General features: G+C 49.7%; 1 protein-coding gene across 1 annotated transcript; it reads right to left on the reverse strand.

Annotated features, from left to right (window-relative positions):
• Positions 1-2226: 2226 nt before the first annotated feature.
• NDFIP1 (Nedd4 family interacting protein 1) lies at positions 2227-21527 on the reverse strand. The gene is made up of 9 exons (XM_054288240.1): positions 21325-21527; positions 17594-17885; positions 8690-8777; positions 7874-8004; positions 6941-7028; positions 6649-6773; positions 4991-5057; positions 4331-4436; positions 2227-2391 (listed from the first exon to the last, which is right to left on the reverse strand). Exons 1-8 carry the CDS (start codon positions 21525-21527, stop codon positions 4333-4335), a joined length of 1098 nt encoding a protein of 365 aa, XP_054144215.1. The 3' UTR covers positions 2227-2391; positions 4331-4332.
• Positions 21528-23195: the final 1668 nt, after the last annotated feature.

The following is a 23195-nucleotide window of genomic DNA, read 5'->3' on the forward strand; positions in this document are numbered from 1 at the left end:
CACAGGGGACAGGGATGGTCTGGGATGGATAGGACACAGGGAACAGGGATGGACAGACAGGACACAGGGGACAGGGATGGTCTGGGATGGACAGGACACGGGGGACAGGGATGGACAGACAGGACACAGGGGACAGGGATGGTCTGGGATGGACAGGACACAGGGGACAGGGATGGACAGACAGGACACAGGGGACAGGGATGGTCTGGGATGGACAGGACACAGGGGACAGGGATGGACAGACAGGACACAGGGGACAGGGATGGTCTGGGATGGACAGGACACAGGGGACAGGGATGGACAGACAGGACACAGGGGACAGGGATGGTCTGGGATGGACAGGACACGGGGGACAGGGATGGACAGACAGGACACAGGGGACAGGGATGGTCTGGGATGGACAGGACACGGGGGACAGGGATGGACTGGGATGGACAGGACACTGGGCACAGGGATGGAATATGGGGATGGACAGGACATGATGTACATGGAGTGAGTACAGGGATGGACAGGACATGGAGTTCCATGGATTGTACAGGACGTGATGCACACAGGCTGTACAGGATGTGACACATGGGGACTGTACAGGACATGGAGTTCCATGGGCTGTACAGGACACAGAGCACACACACTGCACAGCACAGAGTGTCACACACAGCCCAGGACAGTGTCACACACTGCACAAGGTGTCACACACAGCCCAGGACAGTGTCACACACTGCACAGGACAGTGTCACAGCCCAGGACAGTGTCACACACAGCCCAGGACAGTGTCACACACTGCACAGGGTGTCACACACAGCCCAGGACAGTGTCACACACAGCCCAGGACAGTGTCACACACTGCACAGGGTGTCACACACAGCCCAGGACAGTGTCACAGCCCAGGACAGTGTCACACACAGCCCAGGACAGTGTCACACACTGCACAGGGTGTCACACACAGCCCAGGACAGTGTCACACACAGCCCAGGACAGTGTCACACACTGCACAGGGTGTCACACACAGCCCAGGACAGTGTCACAGCCCAGGACAGTGTCACACACAGCCCAGGACAGTGTCACACACTGCACAGGGTGTCACACACAGCCCAGGACAGTGTCACAGCCCAGGACAGTGTCACACACAGCCCAGGACAGTGTCACACACTGCACAGGGTGTCACACACAGCCCAGGACAGTGTCACAGCCCAGGACAGTGTCACACACAGCCCAGGACAGTGTCACACACTGCACAGGGTGTCACACACAGCCCAGGACAGTGTCACAGCCCAGGACAGTGTCACACACTGCACAGGGTGTCACACACAGCCCAGGACAGTGTCACAGCCCAGGACAGTGTCACACACTGCACAAGGTGTCACACACAGCCCAGGACAGTGTCACACACAGCCCAGGACAGTGTCACACACTGCACAGGGTGTCACACACAGCCCAGGACAGTGTCACAGCCCAGGACAGTGTCACACACTGCACAAGGTGTCACACACAGCCCAGGACAGTGTCACACACTGCACAGGGTGTCACACACAGCCCAGGACAGTGTCACAGCCCAGGACAGTGTCACACACTGCACAGGGTGTCACACACAGCCCAGGACAGTGTCACACACAGCCCAGGACAGTGTCACACACTGCACAGGGTGTCACACACAGCCCAGGACAGTGTCACAGCCCAGGACAGTGTCACACACTGCACAAGGTGTCACACACAGCCCAGGACAGTGTCACAGCCCAGGACAGTGTCACACACTGCACAGGGTGTCACACACAGCCCAGGACAGTGTCACAGCCCAGGACAGTGTCACACACTGCACAAGGTGTCACACACAGCCCAGGACAGTGTCACACACAGCCCAGGACAGTGTCACACACTGCACAGGGTGTCACACACAGCCCAGGACAGTGTCACACACAGCCCAGGACAGTGTCACACACTGCACAGGGTGTCACACACAGCCCAGGACAGTGTCACACTGCCCAGCACAGGCACAGCCCGGGCAGCTCCCAGGCTGCAGAGGAAATAAAGCAAGCCTGGCCCCTGCTGGCCCCGGGACAGCTCCTGCTGCCCAAACATCACAAACTCTGCCTGGAGGGCTCCATCAGCACACCACAGACTCACTGCAAGAGCTGCTTCAAACATTAGCCACTAATGAGTCAACAATTACAGAATTCTGCGTTAATTATTAAAATTTTACACCTAAAAACAAATCGAAAGAAATGCTTCTCCTTTTTTTTTTTTTTCTTTTTCCAACAGTACTTTTATTTATTTATTTTAAAGCAGGTGATTATTTTTTCTTCTGCTCCAGAGCCTTGATTCACTTCCTGCAGGTGTCCTGCTGCTTCTTGGGGGGGATTTCTCTAATGCAGGAAGACATTTGCCAGAAAACATCTGTTGGAGAAGGATATTGAACACCGAAGCTGCAGTCAGAGGGTTATTTTGGATAACAGGAGGATGTTGTTCACACAGCACAGGATGTCTAAGGGCTTATGAAGTGTCTCAGCACACAATGATGTGACTCCAGCAAAATGCTCAGCAATCTGTGTGTATTTTACAGGCTAACACCAGGACTGTGTCCATTACTGCACACACGGCTGGAATAGTGAACTCCAGCTTTTCACCAGATTCATTTCACCAGGTTGTATTTTCTGGTTTGCACTCATTATTGCCCTCCTAATTTTCTAAAAATTATCCCTGATCTGAAATAACAACAATCCCTCACTGTGCCCTTTGCATCATGCCCTGAAAAGGAAATCTCAGCTAAGGACAATAATACACTAAAAATCCAAGTCTTTTGTGGTTTCTTCACTCAGAATTAAGGATTAAAGATTTATTTTCAGGGGAAGTATCACGGTTGAAATATTTATGAATTATTCTGGACATTGATCTCAGCATATATGAAAGTGCTTTTTTTAAAATGCTCTAAAATGCCACATAAATAAGAATTTAAACACTCTACAGCTCCACAAGCAAGGAGTGAAGCCAGGTCTCCAAAAATGTAATTTCAAATTTCAAACATAGGAAAAGTCTATGCAAAAGGAAAACACAGAGCTTCTTTAGGAAATAAAAAATAAAGTTTTGGTAAAGGAGCAAAATTTTTGAAAAAATTGTTCAGTCAGACAAAATGCAGAGATAAAGCTGACTTTAAATGCTCACATTCTGTGACCATAAACTGGGGGAAATGAAGGCTCTGGTGACTCAGCAGGAATCTGGGAGGACATTACAGATCCTGGAGGAGGTCACAAACCAGAACTTTGTTAAACAGAACTGAAACACATAAAGAAATTGGCTGAACTATTTTTACACACTATCACCAGAGGAAAGCACCGCACAAAGGCTGTTCTGTGCTGCAGGTTCCCCTCACAGCCTGGAAACGAAGCAGAATCGTGGGCAATTTGCAGTTTCTAATAAAAGGGAAGCACATTTGGAAACCCAAGGCTCGGTTTTCAAATCTCAACAATTTAATGGCCCCCAGTTTAAAGCTGGGGCTGGTTTGGTTTCTTTGACTGTCCCAGCTGCAATTGCCTCTCTGGGGAAATGGAGCGTTATTATGATATTTCTAAAGGGAGCATCGTGTTGCATTCCCCAGCTGGGAAGCAACCTATTCCAGGATTTCCTTCCCCTCGGGGAGGGACAGTTAATGCCAGGCCATTATCTGCTGTGAGCAGGAAATTATGCTACAAGGCTCCAGCTACTTAAGCCTCCTCCTTTAAAGCCCCATTAAGGCAGCCAGCCTGAGGTTCTGCACTGAGCACAACACTCCCAGGCACTCAGGCTTCTGCAGGATGCTCAGGGAGGGCAGCTCAGGTGTGTGGGAGGGTCTGAGGAGAGCAAAGGTGTGCAAGGCTGTCATTCCTTCAGGAGCCTGGCAGCAATTTCAAACAGCAGAATTCAGACAAATTGCTCGTTCTGGGACAAAAGCCAAAGGCACTGGCACGCCCCTCTAACAACGTTTTGTGACCTCTCCTCGGGGTTGGGACACACCACGTGTTTCAGGCGTGTGATTTATTCTCAAAGACACATTTGCCAAACACTGGGCAGCACCAAGGGGCAGGGGTTCTGTTCTCACAGTATCTAGTCAGGGAAGCAAAGGAATATCCAATTCCTCACAGCAAAAACTCGGGGACAAATGTCCAGTGTTGTTCTGCCTCCCATCAGGTCAGTCTGGGCTCTGCAGACTCAGGAGCTGGGTAGGGGGTACCAAGAAACAACTGTTCCCTGCTTCTTTTGAGTTCTAAAAATATTCAAGCAATGGAAAGTGTAGCCTAGAAAAGTCACTAAATAGAGTTAAAGTCAAAGCAGAACAAATTCAGGAAAGCAGAAAATTTACCTTTAGTAAATAAAGAGAACTCTGGTTCTGGGAAGAGTGGAAAACGTATCTGGCATCTTCCTAACCTTTGCATAATTAATAAATCCTCTGAGAAACAGCAGAAAACCTGCAGGGGAGAGACACATTTGTCCAGTTACCACAGGTGTTGCCTCTTCAAGGAGAGGGAGCAGCTGAACTCCCTGCCAGCACTACAGAGGGACCTCACCACTGGGATGCACAGCAGCTGATCACACACTGCAATTATTTTTGGTAGCAATAACACCTCATCTCTCCATTTCAGGTCACTTCAAAAACAAACTTTCCTTGGGCAATCACAGAACTTTTGAATCAAAACATGATCCAGTCACTCCCAAAGCAGGAAAAAGAAAATAAGATGAGGGAGGGAACAATCCACTCCTCTATTTAAGATGCAAGAGCAGACACAACATCAGTTACAAGCATTATTCTCTTCATAACTTCTGGATGATGTCAGGATGCTGCCACCAAGAACTGGCAGGACAGTTTTTACATGTGCCTTTAAAACCTGAATGTGCTCAGTCAGAGTATGAGGGTCACATTTCATCTGGACAGCCACACACACATATTTAACAGCCAGGGATGCCCACAAAATCCTACCTGACTTCACAGTTGTTAAGCATCTTTCCCCCCACAGCCACTCACCTAGTACAAGGAAGACCCACCAAAGCCAGTACTGGCCATCAAAGTAACCAGGAAAATAGGTGGAGAACTGAAAAATAGCAAAAAATTACAGTTTAGAGCACATGGAAGTTTGTGAACCAAAATCTATCCCCACCAATTTTAGCAGTAACCAGACAGGGCTGCACATAAGAGATCTCATGGGATGCTGCATTTCACCAGCTGCAGCAATGAGTTACCTCCACAAACTGTTATTTATAGTTTTTCTGCACCAGCTCCAACAAGGGGAATGGGACAGATTCAACACCCAGCTATGAATTCTGCCAATCAGAGGGGCACAAGGACACTGCTGGGCAAATACGCCTGTTTTAAATCATGTCCTGGCTGCCTATAAAGCACAGCTGCAGGATCTGAAAGGGCAGAGCAGGCTTGCAGCAGTGCAGCACATTCATTACTGTCAGGATGGATGGTGGAACAGCTGGGAAAGAAATCCCACATCTGTGGAGCCCACTGACAAGATTCCCAGTTGGGAAAATTACTGCTATTAAATGAAAGGCACCAACACTACGAGAGCACTGAGGTTCACAGGTTCAGTATAAATACATTATAATTCCTCTGGGTTTGTTCTATTGAAACTTAAAAGCTAACAAAAGATAAACTTGTTACTGATGTTTAAATCAAATCCACAAATAATGTCACCTCCTTCTGTCACACCTCTTAACCCAGCAAACAGTCCTTAACACCTCTGAACCAAGATGACCACAAAAACTGTCAGAAAAGTGAAGAGAAGCTGCATTTACAAATGAGAATTCCCAGGCCCAAAAGACAGGGTAGGAAGTGACAGCTCTGACATGAATGCTCTCTAATTCTACTTACAGCTAGTGAGCTGCTTGCTTGAAATTCAACTTTCAGCCTGGAATGCCATCATTTCACAGGATCCAAATAAAGATTTCCTGATGGAAGTATTTTCTCTCCCAATCCCTCAGAAAAATATAAGAGCCAAAAACCCTGGAGCAGGATGGCAGCTGCTCCTGGTCCTGCTGCTGTGCCGCAGGGAGGCTGCACCAGAGGGCACCCACGGCCTTCTCCAGCGCTGCTCCAACCCTCACTCCTCCCACAGCCCCGTTTCCCTCTCCTCAGCAGCCATCCTGCATTTTAGAGAATTTCCTTCTTTCCAGAGGAGAGCCAGGGCACAGCAGAGGCTGAAGGCAGGGCTGGCTTTGCCTGGGTTCATGTTTTCCCAGGATCAGAGCACTGCTGCTGCTCAGCACAAACCACACTCTGATCAGGTCAGTGCCTCTGTCAGACACAGAATGAACGCCAGAATCCCACAGGGGTTGGGCTGGGAAGGATCCTACAGCTCCTGTCTTATGCCACAGACAGGGACACCTTCCACTCTCCCAGGAATGCCTGTACAGCTTCAACCTGGACACTTCCAGGGATGGAGCATCCCCAAAGCCTATCTGGGTGTGCAACCTTTCTTTTATTTTACTACAGTTGTAATTCAGCATATAAACAGGACACAATTATGAAAAAGCTCTGTTCTTAGTTAGTAGCTCAAAAATTATTTTATTATTTAAAAAATCCCCTAAATTTATCACTAACTTCAGTATGAGATAAAAACCTGCTGGGAAAAAAGAATATCAGTGTCTGTGTACGTGGTTTTGCACCACACAACTCACCCTGACAATAAGGATCCACTTAATAAGAGACAGACCAAAGCCAGAAATGGCCCCATATCGTCCTGCAGCTGAAGTAGTCAGACAGAAAGACAGGAAAAATCCAATCCAGTTGAAGAGGAATGCCACTGAGAAAGCAGGAGAAAAGCAGCAGGTCAAGACACCATTATATACCAAGGGAAAAAACCATACACCCCTTGCACTCAGGTTTTTCCTGGTGCTACATAAACATAAATGTGACCCAAACTATTCTGGGTCACTGCTTGAAGAAAAGTTCATTCCATCAGGTACTTACTGAAGAAAGTCAGCATGAAAATGCCATCATTTCCTATCCTCAGCTGGTCAGTGTCATCAAAGTCATCCCGTGTCACAAAGTCATCATCCTGCAATGCAGAGGGAGGCAGCACATGGGGGATTTAGGTCAGTCCAGTCCACACAGCAACCCCACTTCTGGGTGTGACTCTTCAAAAAAAGGGCTGGAATCCTAAATATCAAAAGGCTACAAATGCAGGCACGAGAAAATTCCTGTTTCTCATCCTGAAATGGTGCAGGGCATGAAACGTTATCTATATAATAGGAAATGTATCTTTATTTTTAACACAGCCAAGATCCAGCATGTTCTTGTTCTCATTGTGAAGAATTCTTCAACTCATCAAAAAATTATCATCTCAGCAAGGAATTTGGCTTCTGTGAAGAAGTGGAATGAGCAGGGGACTTCTAATGCTAGCAGGGGTGGAAAGAATGGCTGAACAAGAGATAATGTTGAAAAAAACAAAAAGAAATAATTCTGACAGAACGGTTTTATCGTCCTTGTATCAGCTACACTGACGTCCAGAAAAGTCAACTAAGTAAGCAGCAGGAATATCAAGGGTAGATATGCCAGACAGCTGAAGAATTAATCCTAAATCTTTTTTTAAAAATGAAAAAACCAACAAAAACCCCAGTGTCAGAGCACAGGGATACAGCACAGTCCCTCTGTCAGCTTGCCAAGCTAATCTGGCTAGCACATGCTGGCATTACTGAGATGTCTGACATCATCACAGTGCTCAAAGGAAAATGAAAAAAAATTTAAAAAAATAGCCACAGGACTCTCAGAAGTGTGGAATATCACCACCCCAGAAAGCTTCAAAACCACAAATTTTTAGAGTCATGACACACGACAGGCAGGAGCTAAAGCTGAACTGGCAGCCAGCAGGGCAGGGACAGGGACAGGGACAGGGCCACTCACCCTGCCAGGAACCAGGGGAATGGTGGCCTCAGCCTTGCTCCTCTCGGCCTCGTCGTAGCTGGGCAGAGTGGTGGCCACGTTGTAGGACGGCGGCTTCGGGAACCCTGACTCATCCTTGTAGTCAAAGTAAGCTGCAAAAAACACAGAGAGCGCTCAGCACTTCCTCAGGAACACCCTGCTGGGAACCAGCAGTGCTCCAGCGACTTCCAGTGAGCCCCATTCCCCACCTCCCACCCAGCCCAGCCCCCTGCCATCCCAAAGCAGAGAGGGAAAAGCACAGGAGCGCCAGCAACCCAGAGAACATCACTGAACATGCCTGGCTGTACTTCTGTTTAAAACAACACCACACGCTGTGCCTCTGCTGACTTGGATACTCAGAAATAGTCACGTTTCCAGATCCAAGTGGTTATTAAAGTTATTAGTGACAGGACAGGAGGATGAGTCAAAGGCCCATCCAAGTGCTTAGTTATTGGAAAGTGCAGGGAAAGTGAATTCTTTAAACCCTTTTAAGTAACGAATCCTTTAAGGAAGGGGCACAGCATCATCCAAATGCCAGATAATGAGAGGGGAACCACAAATCCTCCCAGCACTTTGATTTTTAACTGTCTCCAATTTACTGAGAACACTGTGAACCGTAACTTGAACACCCCTTGATGGGATGACATCAGACGAGTGCAGCCAAATTGCATCTCCTAAACCACAAGAAGCCACAGGCTGTGTGGATCAATCCTGGCCCTTGCAGCTCAGGAAGGTGCTGCAGAGGCAGCTGTGGATGAGGAGAGCAGTCAATGCCAGCCCTTCCCCAGGTGACAGTACCTGTGCTGTCTGCAGAAATGCTGCTGTAGGGCGGAGGGGCGTCGTTCACCACCGGCACGGCCTCGCCCGGCTCCTCTTCATTCTGCAGCTGAACAGAACCACACACCAGGGCTCAGGGGGGTCTCAGGGCTCTGACACCACCCCTGCAGCTTTAACTGCACACCACAGACTCTTCTGGAAGCACCACGGGACACGGAGCAGCTGCTCAGCCTCCCTTTGAAGCGTTCCCACTTGAAATGATCAATCTTCCATCTCAGTTTTAATGTTGTTTTTTAATCCTCTCCTCACACACCTGGACTCCAGCAAAGCACAGCACACAGCTTTCCATTACCTTTCCATTCCCCTGGTGCTTCCTCAGCTCACATTGCTTAGAGGCTGCAGTTGCATCTGTTTTAGTCAAAGAAATACAGTGAGATACCCAACAAAAGGCTCCATTGCTGCCTGTGGCTTTGCTAAGGAAGGGTTTTTTCCATGGATACATTACATAATGATGCACAAAAGTACAAATGTTGCCATTTCCCTTCAACCTTTCACACTGCATGACTGAAAAGGAGCTGGTTTATTTTGTGCACTGTGCTTCCCACAGGCTCTGTATAAATAACCAGGAGCTATCACAGCTCCAGCATCACCCGCACGAGGCAGGTGTGCCGTGGCAGCTTTGATCAGGGAAGCAGCAGCACCAGGCCAGAAAGGAGGTTACAGCTGCCATCTCATGTTTCCCTTCCTTCCATTTCTCATCACCTCAGCAGCAAAGGCACTGAGGTTTGCTGCAGAATAACTCACCTCAAACAAGCACCTCCAGACTGAAGCACTGGGCTGAGCAGGAGGCACTGCCCTGGTTTGAGATCACCACTAAACAATGTCTCCTCCAGCTCTCCCTCCTGCAACCCCACACATTTGCTCCTGAAGCCATTTGGGATATTTTGCTTTCTTTTCTTTGGAGAGATGGGCTGCCATTGTCCTTCAGCATTTAACACAGGGGTGGGGGCGTAGGGGATGTTCTTATCTTATTTGTATCAGGGGAAAATAAATCAGCTCCCACTTCTAAATGCAGATCTTGGATATCCAAGTGTTCTGTGCTTTGGAGTTTTATTCCTTTTGCTGCTTAACATCACAGATCACAGAATGGTTTGGGTTGGGCCATCCCTTAAAGCCCATCTCACTCCACCCCCTGCCATGGCAGGAACACCTTCCATGATCCCAGGCTGCTCCGAGCCCCAGTGCCCAACCTGGCCTTGGGCACTGCCAGGGATCCAGGGGCAGCCAGAGCTGCTCTGTGCCAGTGGAAGTCTGTAACCTATATTCTGCTCCAGATCACACAACATCCACACCCTCTGTGAAAGCCTTGACTGTGCTTAGCAAATGACAATGAGTGGTTCTGCTGGCAGGTCCAAGGGGTCACCTGAGAGGGGGAAAAGGGAGGAAATTACACTGGAAAGCACCAGAACAAAATCAGGAGCACTGTCTGCCAGTCCAGGTGCAGCAGAATAGCAGAGCACCACAGCCATGCACTCCAGTTCCATGTCAGCCTGAAGCTCACTCTGCTCCCCAGGAACATTTTCTAAACAGAAGAGGTGGGGAAGAAGAAAAGGGTGCTTGGGTGAGCCCCAAGCTTTGTGGATAAAGAGTCCTCACATGACAACGCTGAACCATTTCCTTGAAGAAGGAGGAATCACTGATCCGGATGAAGATTTAATCCTTGTTCCAGGGAGCAGCTCCCAGCACAGCTGTCAGCAGGACACAGCCCAGATGTGAGGCACAGCAAACAGCCCCAGGGTGTGAGGTGGCAGGACCTGCCTCACCTGGGCTTTACTGAGCCCCAGGGCACAGAGCAGGGACAGGAGGAGCTGCAGCAACTCCCAGCACAGCGAGGCACCTTTGTCTTCCCAAAGCCTTTCCAAGAAACAAACATTTCATAAACCCCACAGAGCTCAGCATTAGAAGTAAATGCAAACTAACTTGAGAAGCAATTGCCTATTAGAATATGCTTTAATTTTTTAGAAAAACACAGCATTACTCCAGAAATCCCAAACCACCCTGCACAGAGCATGAGGGGCAATGGATGGGACAGGAAAACACAGAGCCAAACTGCTTGATTCAACCTCTGCCCAGAGAGGCTGCCCCTGGATCCATAGACAGGGCAGGGGTAAAAAAATATTAAAAATATGATCTTTAAAGTCATCCCAACCCAAACCATTCTGTGAATCCATGATTTCCCCAGCTCTGTAGTTTATGAATTCTCAGAAAATGCTCCACCATGCTTATTGTCAGTCTATCCATGAAAATATGAAAACTCAGCACTTCTTTTCTCCCTCTGCCGGTGCAGGACCTGGTGTATTGACAGGAGGAAAGGCTCTGTCACAGCTGGGACACTCTGGATTCCACCTGCCCTTTGTTACCTGCTCTCCAGGTGAGGGGGTGGCAGAAATTCAAGCCCTCCTGCCTGTAAGAAAGGAGGCAGGTACAGCCTGAGAGCACAGTCACCAGGCAGGGGGAAGGAAAGCACCACATGTGACAACACTGGAAGAAATGAAACAAAAGAGGACACAGATATTGAGTGGAATATTAACTCCTACCACTGGTTCTTCTTTCAACAGTAAAAAGAAATACATGTTCTTCCAGCAGTGTCACGTGGGAGAAAGCAGCTGAATTCACTGCTGCCTTCCAACACCCCAATTCAGGTAATGGATAATGACACAAAAAATGCAGCTACTTTCTGAAGTTGGGCTCGAGGCTGTAGGAGGTTACAGTTATAGAAAACATATTTTTCTTCTAATGGACAAGGTACACAAATGCCTTCCAGCCTTTTTAATGATTCCAGGCATCTAAAATTCAACTAAGTGCCTATTAGCAGAGCAGGGAGGGTTCATGTGACAGGAGGAATGACTCATCAGGCCTGGCCTGGCCCCGGCTCCACCTGCCCTGCACAGCTCCAGGTACGGACTCCCAGAGAATTCCCCCGAGGCCCCAGAACCCAGGGAGCCTGCTGAAAACCAGGCTCTGACTTCAGTCTGCTCTGCTGAGGCTCTGGGATAATTCCTTCCTAGATTCACTGATGGATTTCAGCTTTTCAGGCAAGGTTCTGGTATTCGTGGCACAAAGAAATAAGGCAGTCTTTACAGCCATGCATGTAGTTATTGAAACAACAGCTTGGCTGGGATTTTTTCACCAGACTGCTAAACCAACAGAAAGTTAACTGACAGAACACCCAGGGATAACTATTTTCCAGAAGACCCATCATCAGAAACCTGGCGCTGAGCAGGACATCACCTCTGGTTGCCACTTGCCCTAACTGAGACCTGTCCCATGTAAATACATAGCACAGCAACATAAAGTTGAAATCTTCCAAGCTGTTTGGAAATGTTTCCATGTAAACTTGGGAAAAAAAGCATTTCCAATAAATATATTGGTTCATTCTTCCAAATTTCCTAAACTCAGCATATGGGCTGCTCACATAGTTTTGAATCTTTATTTTTTTTTCCTTTTTTTTTCCCCTTTGCCAAGTTCTGAGGCTGCATGCAAATATTCTTTACACCAAATGAGCATCACTACACTAAACCAGCATTACTACAAGCTTAGCCTTAGCAATAGATCACATATCATTACATATCTTCAGCCTTTTGGAAGTAAATTAAAGTCACTGCCAACTCTGAAAAGGAGTTATTTTTACTGACTTTTGCTTCACTTAATTAAACACACCCTGATTTAAAATCCTGCCTTTTGCTCAATGTTGTTGCAAATTTCTGCAACTTAACATCAGCTTATTAATCAGCAGGAATAATGATAAGCTAGCAGACAAGCCAGCCCACTCCCTTCAGCCCTCTCCCTGATGAGCAAATAACTGTTTTCTCCTGCAGGCTCTCCCAGCCCATTCCCTGGAGCAGGGACAGCCCTGGGTGTCTGGCCCAGCCCCTGTGCTGGCACAGGTGTGCTGAGCGCCTCTCAGGTGGCACATGTGGCACCTGTGCCAAGCCAGCCCTCCCTGGGGAGATGCTCCTGCCCCAGCCCCAGCCCTGGGCACAGCCCAGCCCCAGGAGTGAGCTCCTGCCCGTGCCAAACCCAGAATTTCCCCATGGAAAGGGGCTGCCCAGGGGGACTGGAGTGCCCATCCCTGCAGGTGGCACCTGGAGGTGGCACTGAGGGCTCTGGGCTGGGGACAGGCTGGGGATGGGGCACAGCTGGGACTCGGTTTCTCCAAACAGTGACTTTGAGATTGTGAGACTCCTCCCTTTTAACAAGGACTGAGAACTGTGCCCCCTCCCCAAAGGCACCTGGAGCTCCCTGGCACGCAGAGGGCACACACAGAGCAGGAGCCAGCAGCAGCATCCACCTCAGGGGGTGATGGCAATGACCCTGTGAGCCACCAAAAGGCAAAAACACAAACCAAAACCTATTTTATGTCCATAAAATACAACCTGGGCTCATGAGGGTGCTGTCCTCTGACTCACTGCAGCCAAGGGCCTGACACCACAGAAACGCTCCTCAATCCTGGGAAACAAGCTGGTCTAATTCCCTCATTTCTGTTCAAACAGGGAGTTAGACTGGTCTGGACAGACTGGAAACATTTGGGCCAGCACAAACCTGTGCCACACACTGGCCTCAGACTTGAGAGATCAAGGTCTTAATAAGGAAAAATTAGGTTTTAATCTTGGATAGTTGTAATTAAATTTCCCACACTTAAAGCATAAAGCCTTCTCATAATATTTAGAATCAGATTAATATTTTTCTGGACATTAGGGTATTTTGGTTAGACTTCTAAACATTTTAAAATATCATGTTTTTTAAAGGGTCATATGAAGAAGGTTAAGTATCTTCCATGGGAAAAAAATCCCATTGTGCCACCATAGATCAAATTTGGATATCTCACAACAGGCAGGAGCAGAATGATTGGATAGTCCTTAATATTGAATTCTGCTCATTTGTCCCCATGACAAAGGATCAGAATTCACACACATACAGAACTTTTGATCCTTGCATTCTGTATGGTCACTTCTAAGTCATGATGCCAAACCCACAGAAGAAGGTTGCTCATCTCCTGGGAGCACTGAACAACCCAAAGCCCTCAGGGGCTGTTCCTACAGCTGCTTCCCAATGGGGCTACTGAGCCCCATTCAATTTTAGTCATGAGAGAGAAGGTGCTAAAAAAGCCCAACTCAGAGCTCCACACCATCCTGATGCCTGAGATAATATTGTATTTCAAAGTTTGCATGCAAAGCTATTTTCTCCTGCTACACAAGCTGTGAGATGACACTGGACTGCTGCTGTTTCCCTGCCTTTCCCACATCCTTTGATTTTTAGGGACAGAATGTATTTAAATTCTATAAAAACTTTTGCACACAGAATCACTAAGCCCTTGCAAAGCTACCTGACAGGTACTGCTGCCTGCAGAGGTGGATGTTTCAGAGGAAAATAATCAGATTTTAGCCACCTCAGCACAGCCAAGGCTGGACACGGGGCAGCTTCAGCACAACCTCGGAGCAGAGGCTGCACAATTTTACTCTGCAGTTTTTCTAATTTTACTGGGTTTATGTCAGTGGCATCTCCTATTCTGCTAACAAATAAAATATATAAATAAATATGCAAACAACCTACCCTGCAACTTTTCTTAGCATTCTTATCTTTAGCCAGCACATCCTGCACACTGCAAGGACTTCACTGAGGAAACAGTCACTGACATTTCTGATTCTAACTGCTGACATGAAAAGATTTGGGATGTTCTCATTTTTTAGTTTCAAGCTGTGTGCCCATTTCAGCTGCAAAATTAAACACAAGCTCAAGGTACACACAAGGCAGCAACTGATATCTGCCTTCCTGTTCCACTCCAGCCTCCCCAGATATTAAAGAAGCATTGTTGTCCTTCATGGATTTAAACTCTATTCCCATTCTATTTCCAGCAACGTATTTCTTCTACAGTTTTCACAGAACAAAAAACAAACAAATGGAAAAATCTTTCTTGGTTATTTTTCCCATTGACACCTCCCTTCATGGAATGATTCATGATCCATGTAAACCTTCAACAAGTGGAACAGGAAGACACAGCACTTAAAAAGGAATACATCTTCATTATTTAACACTCCCACCATTTCCTAGGTGGGTTTACATTACTCATACACCTCACATGTATTTTCGAATGCTCCAAGTGCAAAGCATGCCTGGAAAACACAGAGTGTAAATAAACCTGTTAAATCTGGGCTATTTTTTCCAGAACGGAGGGTAATTTCTATCCCAAGGATGAAATACAGTTCTGCCAACTGAACTCTCAAGCCAGGGTTATGCTGGGAAGGCTTTAAGCCCACTAATCCCAACAACATCCCTGTATAACTTTCCCAAAGGCAGATTGAAATGACAACAGCCTCTCAGTGTCCCCTTTTGGGGACACAGCAGTGCCCGGAATAACAGCACCAGGGCGGGCTGCAGCTCTCTCTCCTTCTTCCCAAACCTCTCCATTCCCACCTCCACAAGCACAGCGCCAGCACCTGGCCTGCAGAGGAGGATCCAAATCCAGCAGTCCCAGTCCTGCTGCCCATGAAGGGCTGGGGAGGCTGAAATCCCTTCTCCAGAGCTTCAGTTTTATCCTACATGGAGCTGCACCTCCTCAGTACTGAGCTCAGACTCACAGTGCCCAGAGGCACCACTGCAAGCTACTTTTTATCAGATTGTCTCCTTCCTGAACAAAGGAAGTTGGCATTGGAAAATCAATCAGCGCACGCCCCTTGCACAGTGCCCACGGTGGGGAACAGACACGGGCTGGGAGCCTGCAGGGAACAAAGAGGCTGCTGATGGAGCACAGCCCACATCCCCACCTTCCCACATCCCACCTGCAAGGCTGAGAAGGGCTGGGCGAGGAGAGGAAACGCACAGGTCTCAAACTGGGGTAGCGAGTTCTGTTGTGCTCAGATCATGGTCACTAACCCTCACCTTTTTTCCCTGAAAATACAGACACTTGAGGAATCCTACAAATATTGTACAGGTTCCACAGTGCCCACATCTCAGAGCTGCTCCCACATACACATGGATACATCAGGAACCCATCCCAGAGTGAGGGTTACGTCCCTGGCACGCTTGGACAGTCAATCCACATTTACCAGTACAGGAACCACCTACCTGCATAACCAAATCCATTAATGCATTACCCCATAACCAAAAAGATCAAGCTTTAAAAATTCCTCCACTGACTCATAATCCAATAACTTAAAGGATTAAATGAGCTTGTTGTGAATTTCTCCACTGACTGGGTCCTGTATTCACTCTAGCCCTTGCAGTTATCACTTCACTAGCAGTCTCTCTTGGCACATGGTACATTCATTATTGTACATTCCCACACACAATAAGTTTCAAAATATGGGGGGGAAATTGACACATTCAATGCTACAGAGACTCTCCCACTCTCTCATTCTCTCTATCTAAATCCCGAGTGCATCTCCACTTCAAAAAGCTTGCAGGGTTTTGAAGCAACACAAGCATTAGGAGCCAGTTCAGTGACAACACACTTCACAATGGGAACACCGGGGTTCTGGCAGAGGGCAAGGAAAGAGGAGCAATTTCTAAACAGCTGCACAAAAGTAAATACATTTACATGTGAGAATCTGCCTCTCACTCCAGTTAAACCAGTGGCTCCACAGGCCTCCATTATGTGCTTGTCTTTAGCAGTGCAAATCCTCTGGCACAGCCTGGCTCCCTAATCTCTGCAGGGCTCCGAGATGAGTCTGCCCTGGCTCTGCCCGAGGTGTGAGCAGACACAGCACTGAGCAGGCACACCACAGCTTTACACACCCCTCCGGGGGAAACCAGGAGTGTGTGCGTCAGCCAGGAAACACCACAGCGGGCAGCGGGGTCCTTCAGGATTGTGCCACCCATCCCCACTGCTCTGGGTGATGGCACACGCTGCGCATCCCTGGGGAAAAGACATTTGTGAAGACACTTGTTGGGGTCAACACCACCAGCAGGACTCTGCCAGGAAAGGCGATTAGTACAGAGACCTGGTTATCGGTCCCTAGCAGGTCCCAGAACAACACAAAGAGATTTGTCATTGTAAGTGAACACATCAGTTTAGCACTGAACAAAAGGAAAAAAAGCCCAAGTTTTGCTTAACTTCTCCATTTCCAGTATGTAAAAACAGGGAGACCTGCAGCTGTCAGACGAGACAAGTACTCCATCCCATGGGAGGGTGTATCTCGAACTCAGCCGAGCAGGAGCCTACCCACGCCGGGAATGCTACCCAGGAAAAGTCACAACACAGCGATTCCTTGGGAGAGCCTGGGTTCAGCAGGAGCGAGCTGTCTGCCGTTTTGAGGGGTTTCTCCATTACTCTAAGTAAAGAATTCTCCATGCCTGATGTCGGAAAAGCGCCTGCCAGAACTGGGTCACACCGGGGGGCCCAGCCGACACCCGGCCCTTTCCGTGGGGCGGCTACTGCAGACAAACGGGAGGCAGGAAAAGAACGACCCGAATTCCCCAGGGAGCTCTGTCAGGCCAGCCCCTGGCCTAGAGGGAGTCCACACGTAAAAGATGGAAGAAAACTAACGGTGACCTCGGGACGCTGCGGAACGAGACCGTTCCCCGGCGGGGGGGTCGCTGCCGTGGGGGGAAATGAGCGGCGGGGTCGGCGCCCTGCGCCAAGGTCGCTTCGGGACTGGGCAAACCCCGGCCCCGGACACACCCGGCCCCGGCACTGGGCAAACACCCGGCCCCAGGACAGAGCAAACACCGGCCCCGGGACTGGGCAAACCCCGGCCGCGGGCACACCCAGCCCCGGCCGACGGGGAGCGGCTCCGCGGCCGAGCCCGGCCTGACCCCCCGGGGACCCGCGGCCTCCGCCCCGGGCGCTGCCGCCAGCACAGGCCCCGCTCCCGGCCCCGCTGCCCCGGGAGCCGCCCGGCCCGGCCCGGCCCCGCCGCCCCTCACCTGCTGGTAGCGGCCGGTGCTGGGCTCGGCGGCCGCGGCCGCCATGGCGCTGCGGGGTCGGTGCGGGCGCTGCGCAGGCCGAGGCGGCGGCGGCCCGGTCGCTGCTCGCTGCGGGCTCCGCTCGCTCCCGCCCTCCCCGTCACGCTCGGCCGCGCCGCCTCCCGCCCCGCCCGCCGCCGGAGCCGCCCCGGGCCGCGAGCCGCGCTCCTGGAACGGCCGCGGAATCACAGACACACCGGGGCTGGGAGAGAGCCGCAACAGCAGCGAGTGCCGGCTGTGCCCGATGCCCACCCTGTCCCCAGCCCGGAGCACCTGGTGCCACCTCCAGCCCTTTCTGGGACACTCCAGAGTGGGCGCTCCAACCCTCCCTGGGCAGTTCCAGTGCCTGAGCCCCCTTTCCATGGGGAAATTCCTGCTGTGCCCACCCTGAGCCTGCCCTGAGCCCCCTTTCCATGGGGAAATTCCTGCTGTGCCCACCCTGAGCCTGCCCTGGCCCAGCCTGAGGCCGTTCCCTCTCATCCTGGATGCCCACCTGGCTGTCCCCTCCTGTCAGGAGCTGTGCAGAGCCACAAGGGCCCCCCTGAGCCTCCTCCAGGCTGAGCCCCTTCCCAGCTCCCTCAGGAATTCTCCAGCCCTTTTCCCAGCTCCATTCCCTTCTCTGGACATGCTCCAGCCCCTCAATGTCTCTCTCACCATGAGGGGCCCAGAACTGGACACAGCGCTCACGGTGTCACCTCAGCAGTGCCAGCACAGGGGACAGTCCCTGCCCTGCTCCTGCTGCCACACTATTGCTGAGACAGCCCAGGTACCATTGGCCTCTTGCCCTCCTGGGCACACGCTGGTTCCTGTTCAGCTGCTGTCAAGCAGCACCCCCAGGTCCTTCTCTGCTGGGCTGGTTCCCAACCAGGGCAGCTCCACTGGGGCTGGAGGGTGACCCGAGCCAGCCTGGAGCCAGCGTGGTGTGCCACTGCCTGCGGGAATGTTGACTGCCAGCAGCGTGTCCCTGACACCCCTGCAGCTGCAGGAGTGACCCCACAAACTCCGTGCACTACATATAATGTACATTGTGAACTCAAGTATAATTTTCAGAGTGGAAGCTGCCATGGGATGTGTTAGTAAAACCTAGGGAGTCAGGAAATTGATGTAAAGCCATGCTGCCTCAGCAGGGACACACCAGAGCCAGCATGGAGGAACCAGCCCTGTGTGAGCCACGCTGACCAAGCCTGGGTCACACCCCAGCCATCCCTGTCCCACCACACGGGCAGGGAACAGGGCAGCTGCACCAAACACGAGGTGTTGGCCATCAGCTCTTTCATATCCACAGGGAGCAGATGGTGTTGAGCTCCTTCCTTCCAAAAGGAGCACGTGTAGGAAACCACGCAGTGAGACAAGTTGGTTTATTCTGAGTTCTTCAGTGTTACATTGGCCAAAACACTTCTCAGCTTGTGTAACATTTGTTTTCTACATGCGCGGTTCAGCTCTAGTCAGGCTTGCAGAAAATTACCCACATCAATCCCTAAGGTGGATGAGATTTAAATATATCAGCTTTAGGATGAGGAAGGCTGAATCAGCCCCGCTGGGATTCCAAACTGCAAATTCAGAGAGTTGCAAGCATTGAAGCCCGAGGACATGGTTTTGAACTGCACACTCAGTCATAAATACAGGCCTCAGTGCTCATTATTCCCTACCATAATCAGCCTGGATGCTTTTCTCCCCGTATTTTGCCTTTGAGGGGTAGGGAGTTCATCGATGTCTTAGTGACATGAATGAACATCCCAGTTCTCGTGCCGAAGGAGAGGCAGGAACCGTGAAGGATTTTAGCGATGAATAACCTCAAAGAGTGACTCCTGAGAAATGCTGGAGACACAAGGACGAGGCAGGGTTCTTGCAACACAGATGCCTTTGAAGGAGCTGGAACGAGAGCTGCAGGCACTGACAGACTCTGGTTTCACCTTTCCACAAGACTCTCGATTTGCAGTGAGAATTTCCCTGCAGTGAGGAGCTGTCCTGATGGCATGCACGGATTTACTCGCTGCTGAGGTGGGATTACACCCCTAAGTAAGGCTATAGCAGCAGTGTAATTAGCTGCACAGTGATTGACTTGGACAACACAGAGATTAAAATAAGATGCAACCTGTGCATGTCCTCAGAGAAGATGCTGGAACGTATCCTGGAGAAATGGTGAAACCATTTGTGTCAAAGCCATTTTGGGGCCAGTGGAGGCAAATCACAGGCTAATTAGTCCACCTAGTCTGAGCATGACTGACTCCGGAGGGGTAAGGGCAATTCCTTCCAGCTTCTCTCCCTGTATTTATTTTTATTTTCTAAGGTGGGGAAGCTCAGTAGAAAGATGATGCTGTGGTTACAGCACATGACTGGTTCTGCTTTCATTTCCCAAGTGGTTTGAGGCAAATCACTTCATGCCTCTGTGTTTTTTGTCTTTTTCCCCAGTACAAAATGTCTTTTCTCCCAAGAGACACTTGAAGCTTGAAGTCATTGATTTTAGTGACTTCCGTACGGGATGTGCTGTGAAAGTATTTGAAAGCAATTGAAAGTATGACAAGTAGTGGAGTGAGTCCTCTGAAATCTTGGAGCTCTACATGTGTTCCTTTAATTATTGTGTACAACTAAGCAATAAAGGGAGCACTTTTAATCTGCACTTTGTAATAAATATTGAACACTAAAAGCTAAATAATAAACCTCAAAAGCAGGGCATGTAAGCTAAACTGGTAAGAACTGAGCAGGACATTAAAGCTAGATCTTTCTTCTAACCTTTTAGTGCTAAATTACCCAATTAAAAAAAAATCAAAATTGAGGAGCGAAGGGAGCCGACCCATCTTAATTGATCAGCATCGAACTCCGATTTATTGATCCAGCACGCACACTTTTATAATCGTGTTAATTAAGTTCATACATATTGCAAAACCCGAGCTCATTATTGGTTACAGATTACACACCAACCCCTCCTCTTGTTTTCAATACCTGTGGTTTCTTATTGAGACCAAAACTTGTTTTTCTCATCCTGTTATTAACTGTTCTCAAGGCCTCCATGTTTGTCACTCTGCTTTCCCATCACTATCCAAGAACAAGGTATTTACTTGTTATTAAAAAACAAACCTGAGAACTTTGCTGTTTACAGGAACGTGTCTGAGAACTTTGCTGTTTACAGCTGCCTTTTACTTTTCAATCAGCTGTATATTTTCATGGCCTTTTTTCCTTCAAGCCATGTCTGAGCAAAATTCTCCAACACAAAATGTTCACACGACAGAAACATTTTGTCATCAATTCGAAAGTACTCCTGTGTCCCTGAAGGCAGAGACACTCCATGTGCAAGAATTGGAATCACAGGGTTTGAGTATCCATAGATGTCATTTCCCACTGTGGAATAACATCCTGAATTAGAATTACATAATTAAGCTGGAGAGATTTGTTAAGGATTAATAAATGCTGTCTAACAGATACTCCTCCCCAAAATATCACTTGGCCACAAAGACTTTTTGTGCTTGCGATCATCTTGTGTCTGAATCATCTCTGATCTTTTTGCCCAAAAAAGCCAAACTGTGGCTGGCCCATCCCTGGAAGTGTCTAAGGCTGGGTTGGATCGGGCTTGGAGCCACCTGGGATGGTGGAATGCTCGTGGCAGGGGGTGAAACTGGACAATCTTAAGGTCCCTTCCCACCCAAACCGTTCTGTGGCTCTGCGACAGCCCCTGCCCAGGGCAGCTGCCCCACTGCCTCGGAAGCAGCAGGTCCTGCAGGTGTGGGCTCCCTCGGGGTTCTGGGCAGCAGGCAGCTGCAGTTTTGGTGTTTGTCACAACAACAAAAGCCACTGGGTCACACGGGGTCTGCTGGAACGAGGAGAGCCCCAGCGAGCACAGCCACACGTCCCACAGCCGGGTGGGAGCAGTGCCTTGTTCACCGGTGTGGAAAACCATGGCCCCATAAGCCACGAGTATTGTGAGGAGGAGGAATGGAAACAACAGTGCCATTGAATTGGAAGAATTTCCCAATGGGAGCTCTCTTCCACTGAAACCCAGCAGCAGAACTGCGGGGCAGATATGGAGGATGCAGTGAGTTGTGCAGGATGGTGCACAGGGCAAGCAGAGCTGAGCTCCAAATTGCCTACACACAGCGCAGCCAGCTCAGCCCAGCCTGACTTCAGGGCCCCACTCACTGATTTCACCAATGCCCTTTGTTGCTCTGTTGTTTCTTCATCCCACTGGAGAAATCACAATTAACCAACAGTTAATTTAACCTTGCTATCCAGATTAAATCCCTTACTGCTCAGGCTGGCAGTTTTGAACCTGGTGAGGAATGAGGTCCTGACAGCTTTGTCATGGCAACATCACCTGCAAAATGGAAAGGGACTGGCATGGGTGTTCTCCAGAGCTGCCTGTTCATGCATTGCCCTACCCATGGGCTTGTTGTGACCCCAGAAATATCCTAATTAAGATTTGGGTGCTGTTGGGAAAGCTGAGATGTGAGTGGGGCTTGCAGGAAAGAGCAGCTCCCCTCCAGATCTATTATTTCTCCTTTTCTTATAAATTGGGGTCAGAAGGTAAATGGAACATGCTGGAGCAGGAAAGAGGTGGCTGATGGTGAATATTAAAAAGACTCTTTAATTACAGGATTTGGAGAGAGGATTCTTCATGGAGATAATTTTTTAATTGTTGCTGTTTCAGGAAAAGAATCCCAGTGCTCCCAAGCAGCTCCCAATAGCAAAAGCCCTGGTCTCTGAGCACTGCTGACTCTGATCCCTTCAAGGTGGGGCAAAAGCAAATGCTGGGTTTCTAAGAGCTCCCCATTAAACTCCAGCTTCTCCTGAAGAGAAGTGTTTGTTTCCTTCCATCTGCTGCTTTTGCAAGGAAGGAAAATCAGCCTGTTCAGACACCAGGAAGTTCTTCAGCATGGGAACAGCTCGCTGTAAATGCAGGAACAATAACGGGCAGAAATTATCATACCTAAAAATACCCAGCCTGCGAGTCACACGCACAGCCCAGCCCGGAGCAGCTCGGGGTGGAAGGAGCTGAGGATCCACAGGATGTGCCGGGTGTGGGCAGCGCGGGGGCACCTGCCCGGCTCCGCTGAGCTTTTGCTTTCACCAAAACATGTTTGGCTTTTACGGGGAGCTGTCGGCTCGTCCTGCATCTCTGTGCACTGCAGCTGTCCAAGCCACTGGCAGGGGAGGTGAAAGCCACACCGGAGCAGTCAGAGCCCTCCAACACTCGGATTTCACGGGCCTCATCCCCACAAGGGCGCTGTGTGAGCAGCTGGGGGGCTGCAAGGCCGGCACCAAAGGCAGCAGCGCTCCACTCGTCCCAGGAGAGCCGGGGCAGGTGAGGTGGAGCAGGGGATGAGGTGATGCTGTCCCAGGCCGCTCTGAGGGCAGACAAAGCCCACAACCTGCAGGTCACCCCGGCTGTGCCCTAGAGCTCACCGCCGTGGTGTCCCTGCCATCAATTCCTATGCGGGCTGTGCCTCCAGAATTTGCTTTTCCGAAATTTGCGAGCTCTGGCCGCGTTTCCAGGGTAACCGAGCAGCCGCTGAGGGCTCTGTGGGGAGCGGCGGTGCCGGGGCTCTCTCCCTGCCCAGCCCTGCAGCAG

Source organism: Melozone crissalis, unplaced genomic scaffold (genome assembly GCF_028551555.1).
Source record: "Melozone crissalis strain CALT ecotype California unplaced genomic scaffold, PUWL_Pcris_2 ptg000061l_1, whole genome shotgun sequence".
Classification (NCBI taxonomy): Eukaryota; Metazoa; Chordata; class Aves; order Passeriformes; family Passerellidae; genus Melozone; species Melozone crissalis.

Excerpts from the sequence above, each read along its gene's own strand:
- NDFIP1 (XM_054288240.1), bottom strand. The coding sequence starts at position 21,527 with ATGGTTTTCCACACCGGTGAACAAGGCACTGCTCCCACCCGGCTGTGG. Across the intron at positions 8,005-8,689 it reads CATTTCTGCAGACAGCACAG|CTTACTTTGACTACAAGGAT; the intron begins GTACTGTCACCT and ends TGTTTTTTGCAG. Across the intron at positions 7,029-7,873 it reads TTCCCCTGGTTCCTGGCAGG|GATGATGACTTTGTGACACG; the intron begins GTGAGTGGCCCT and ends TCTGCATTGCAG.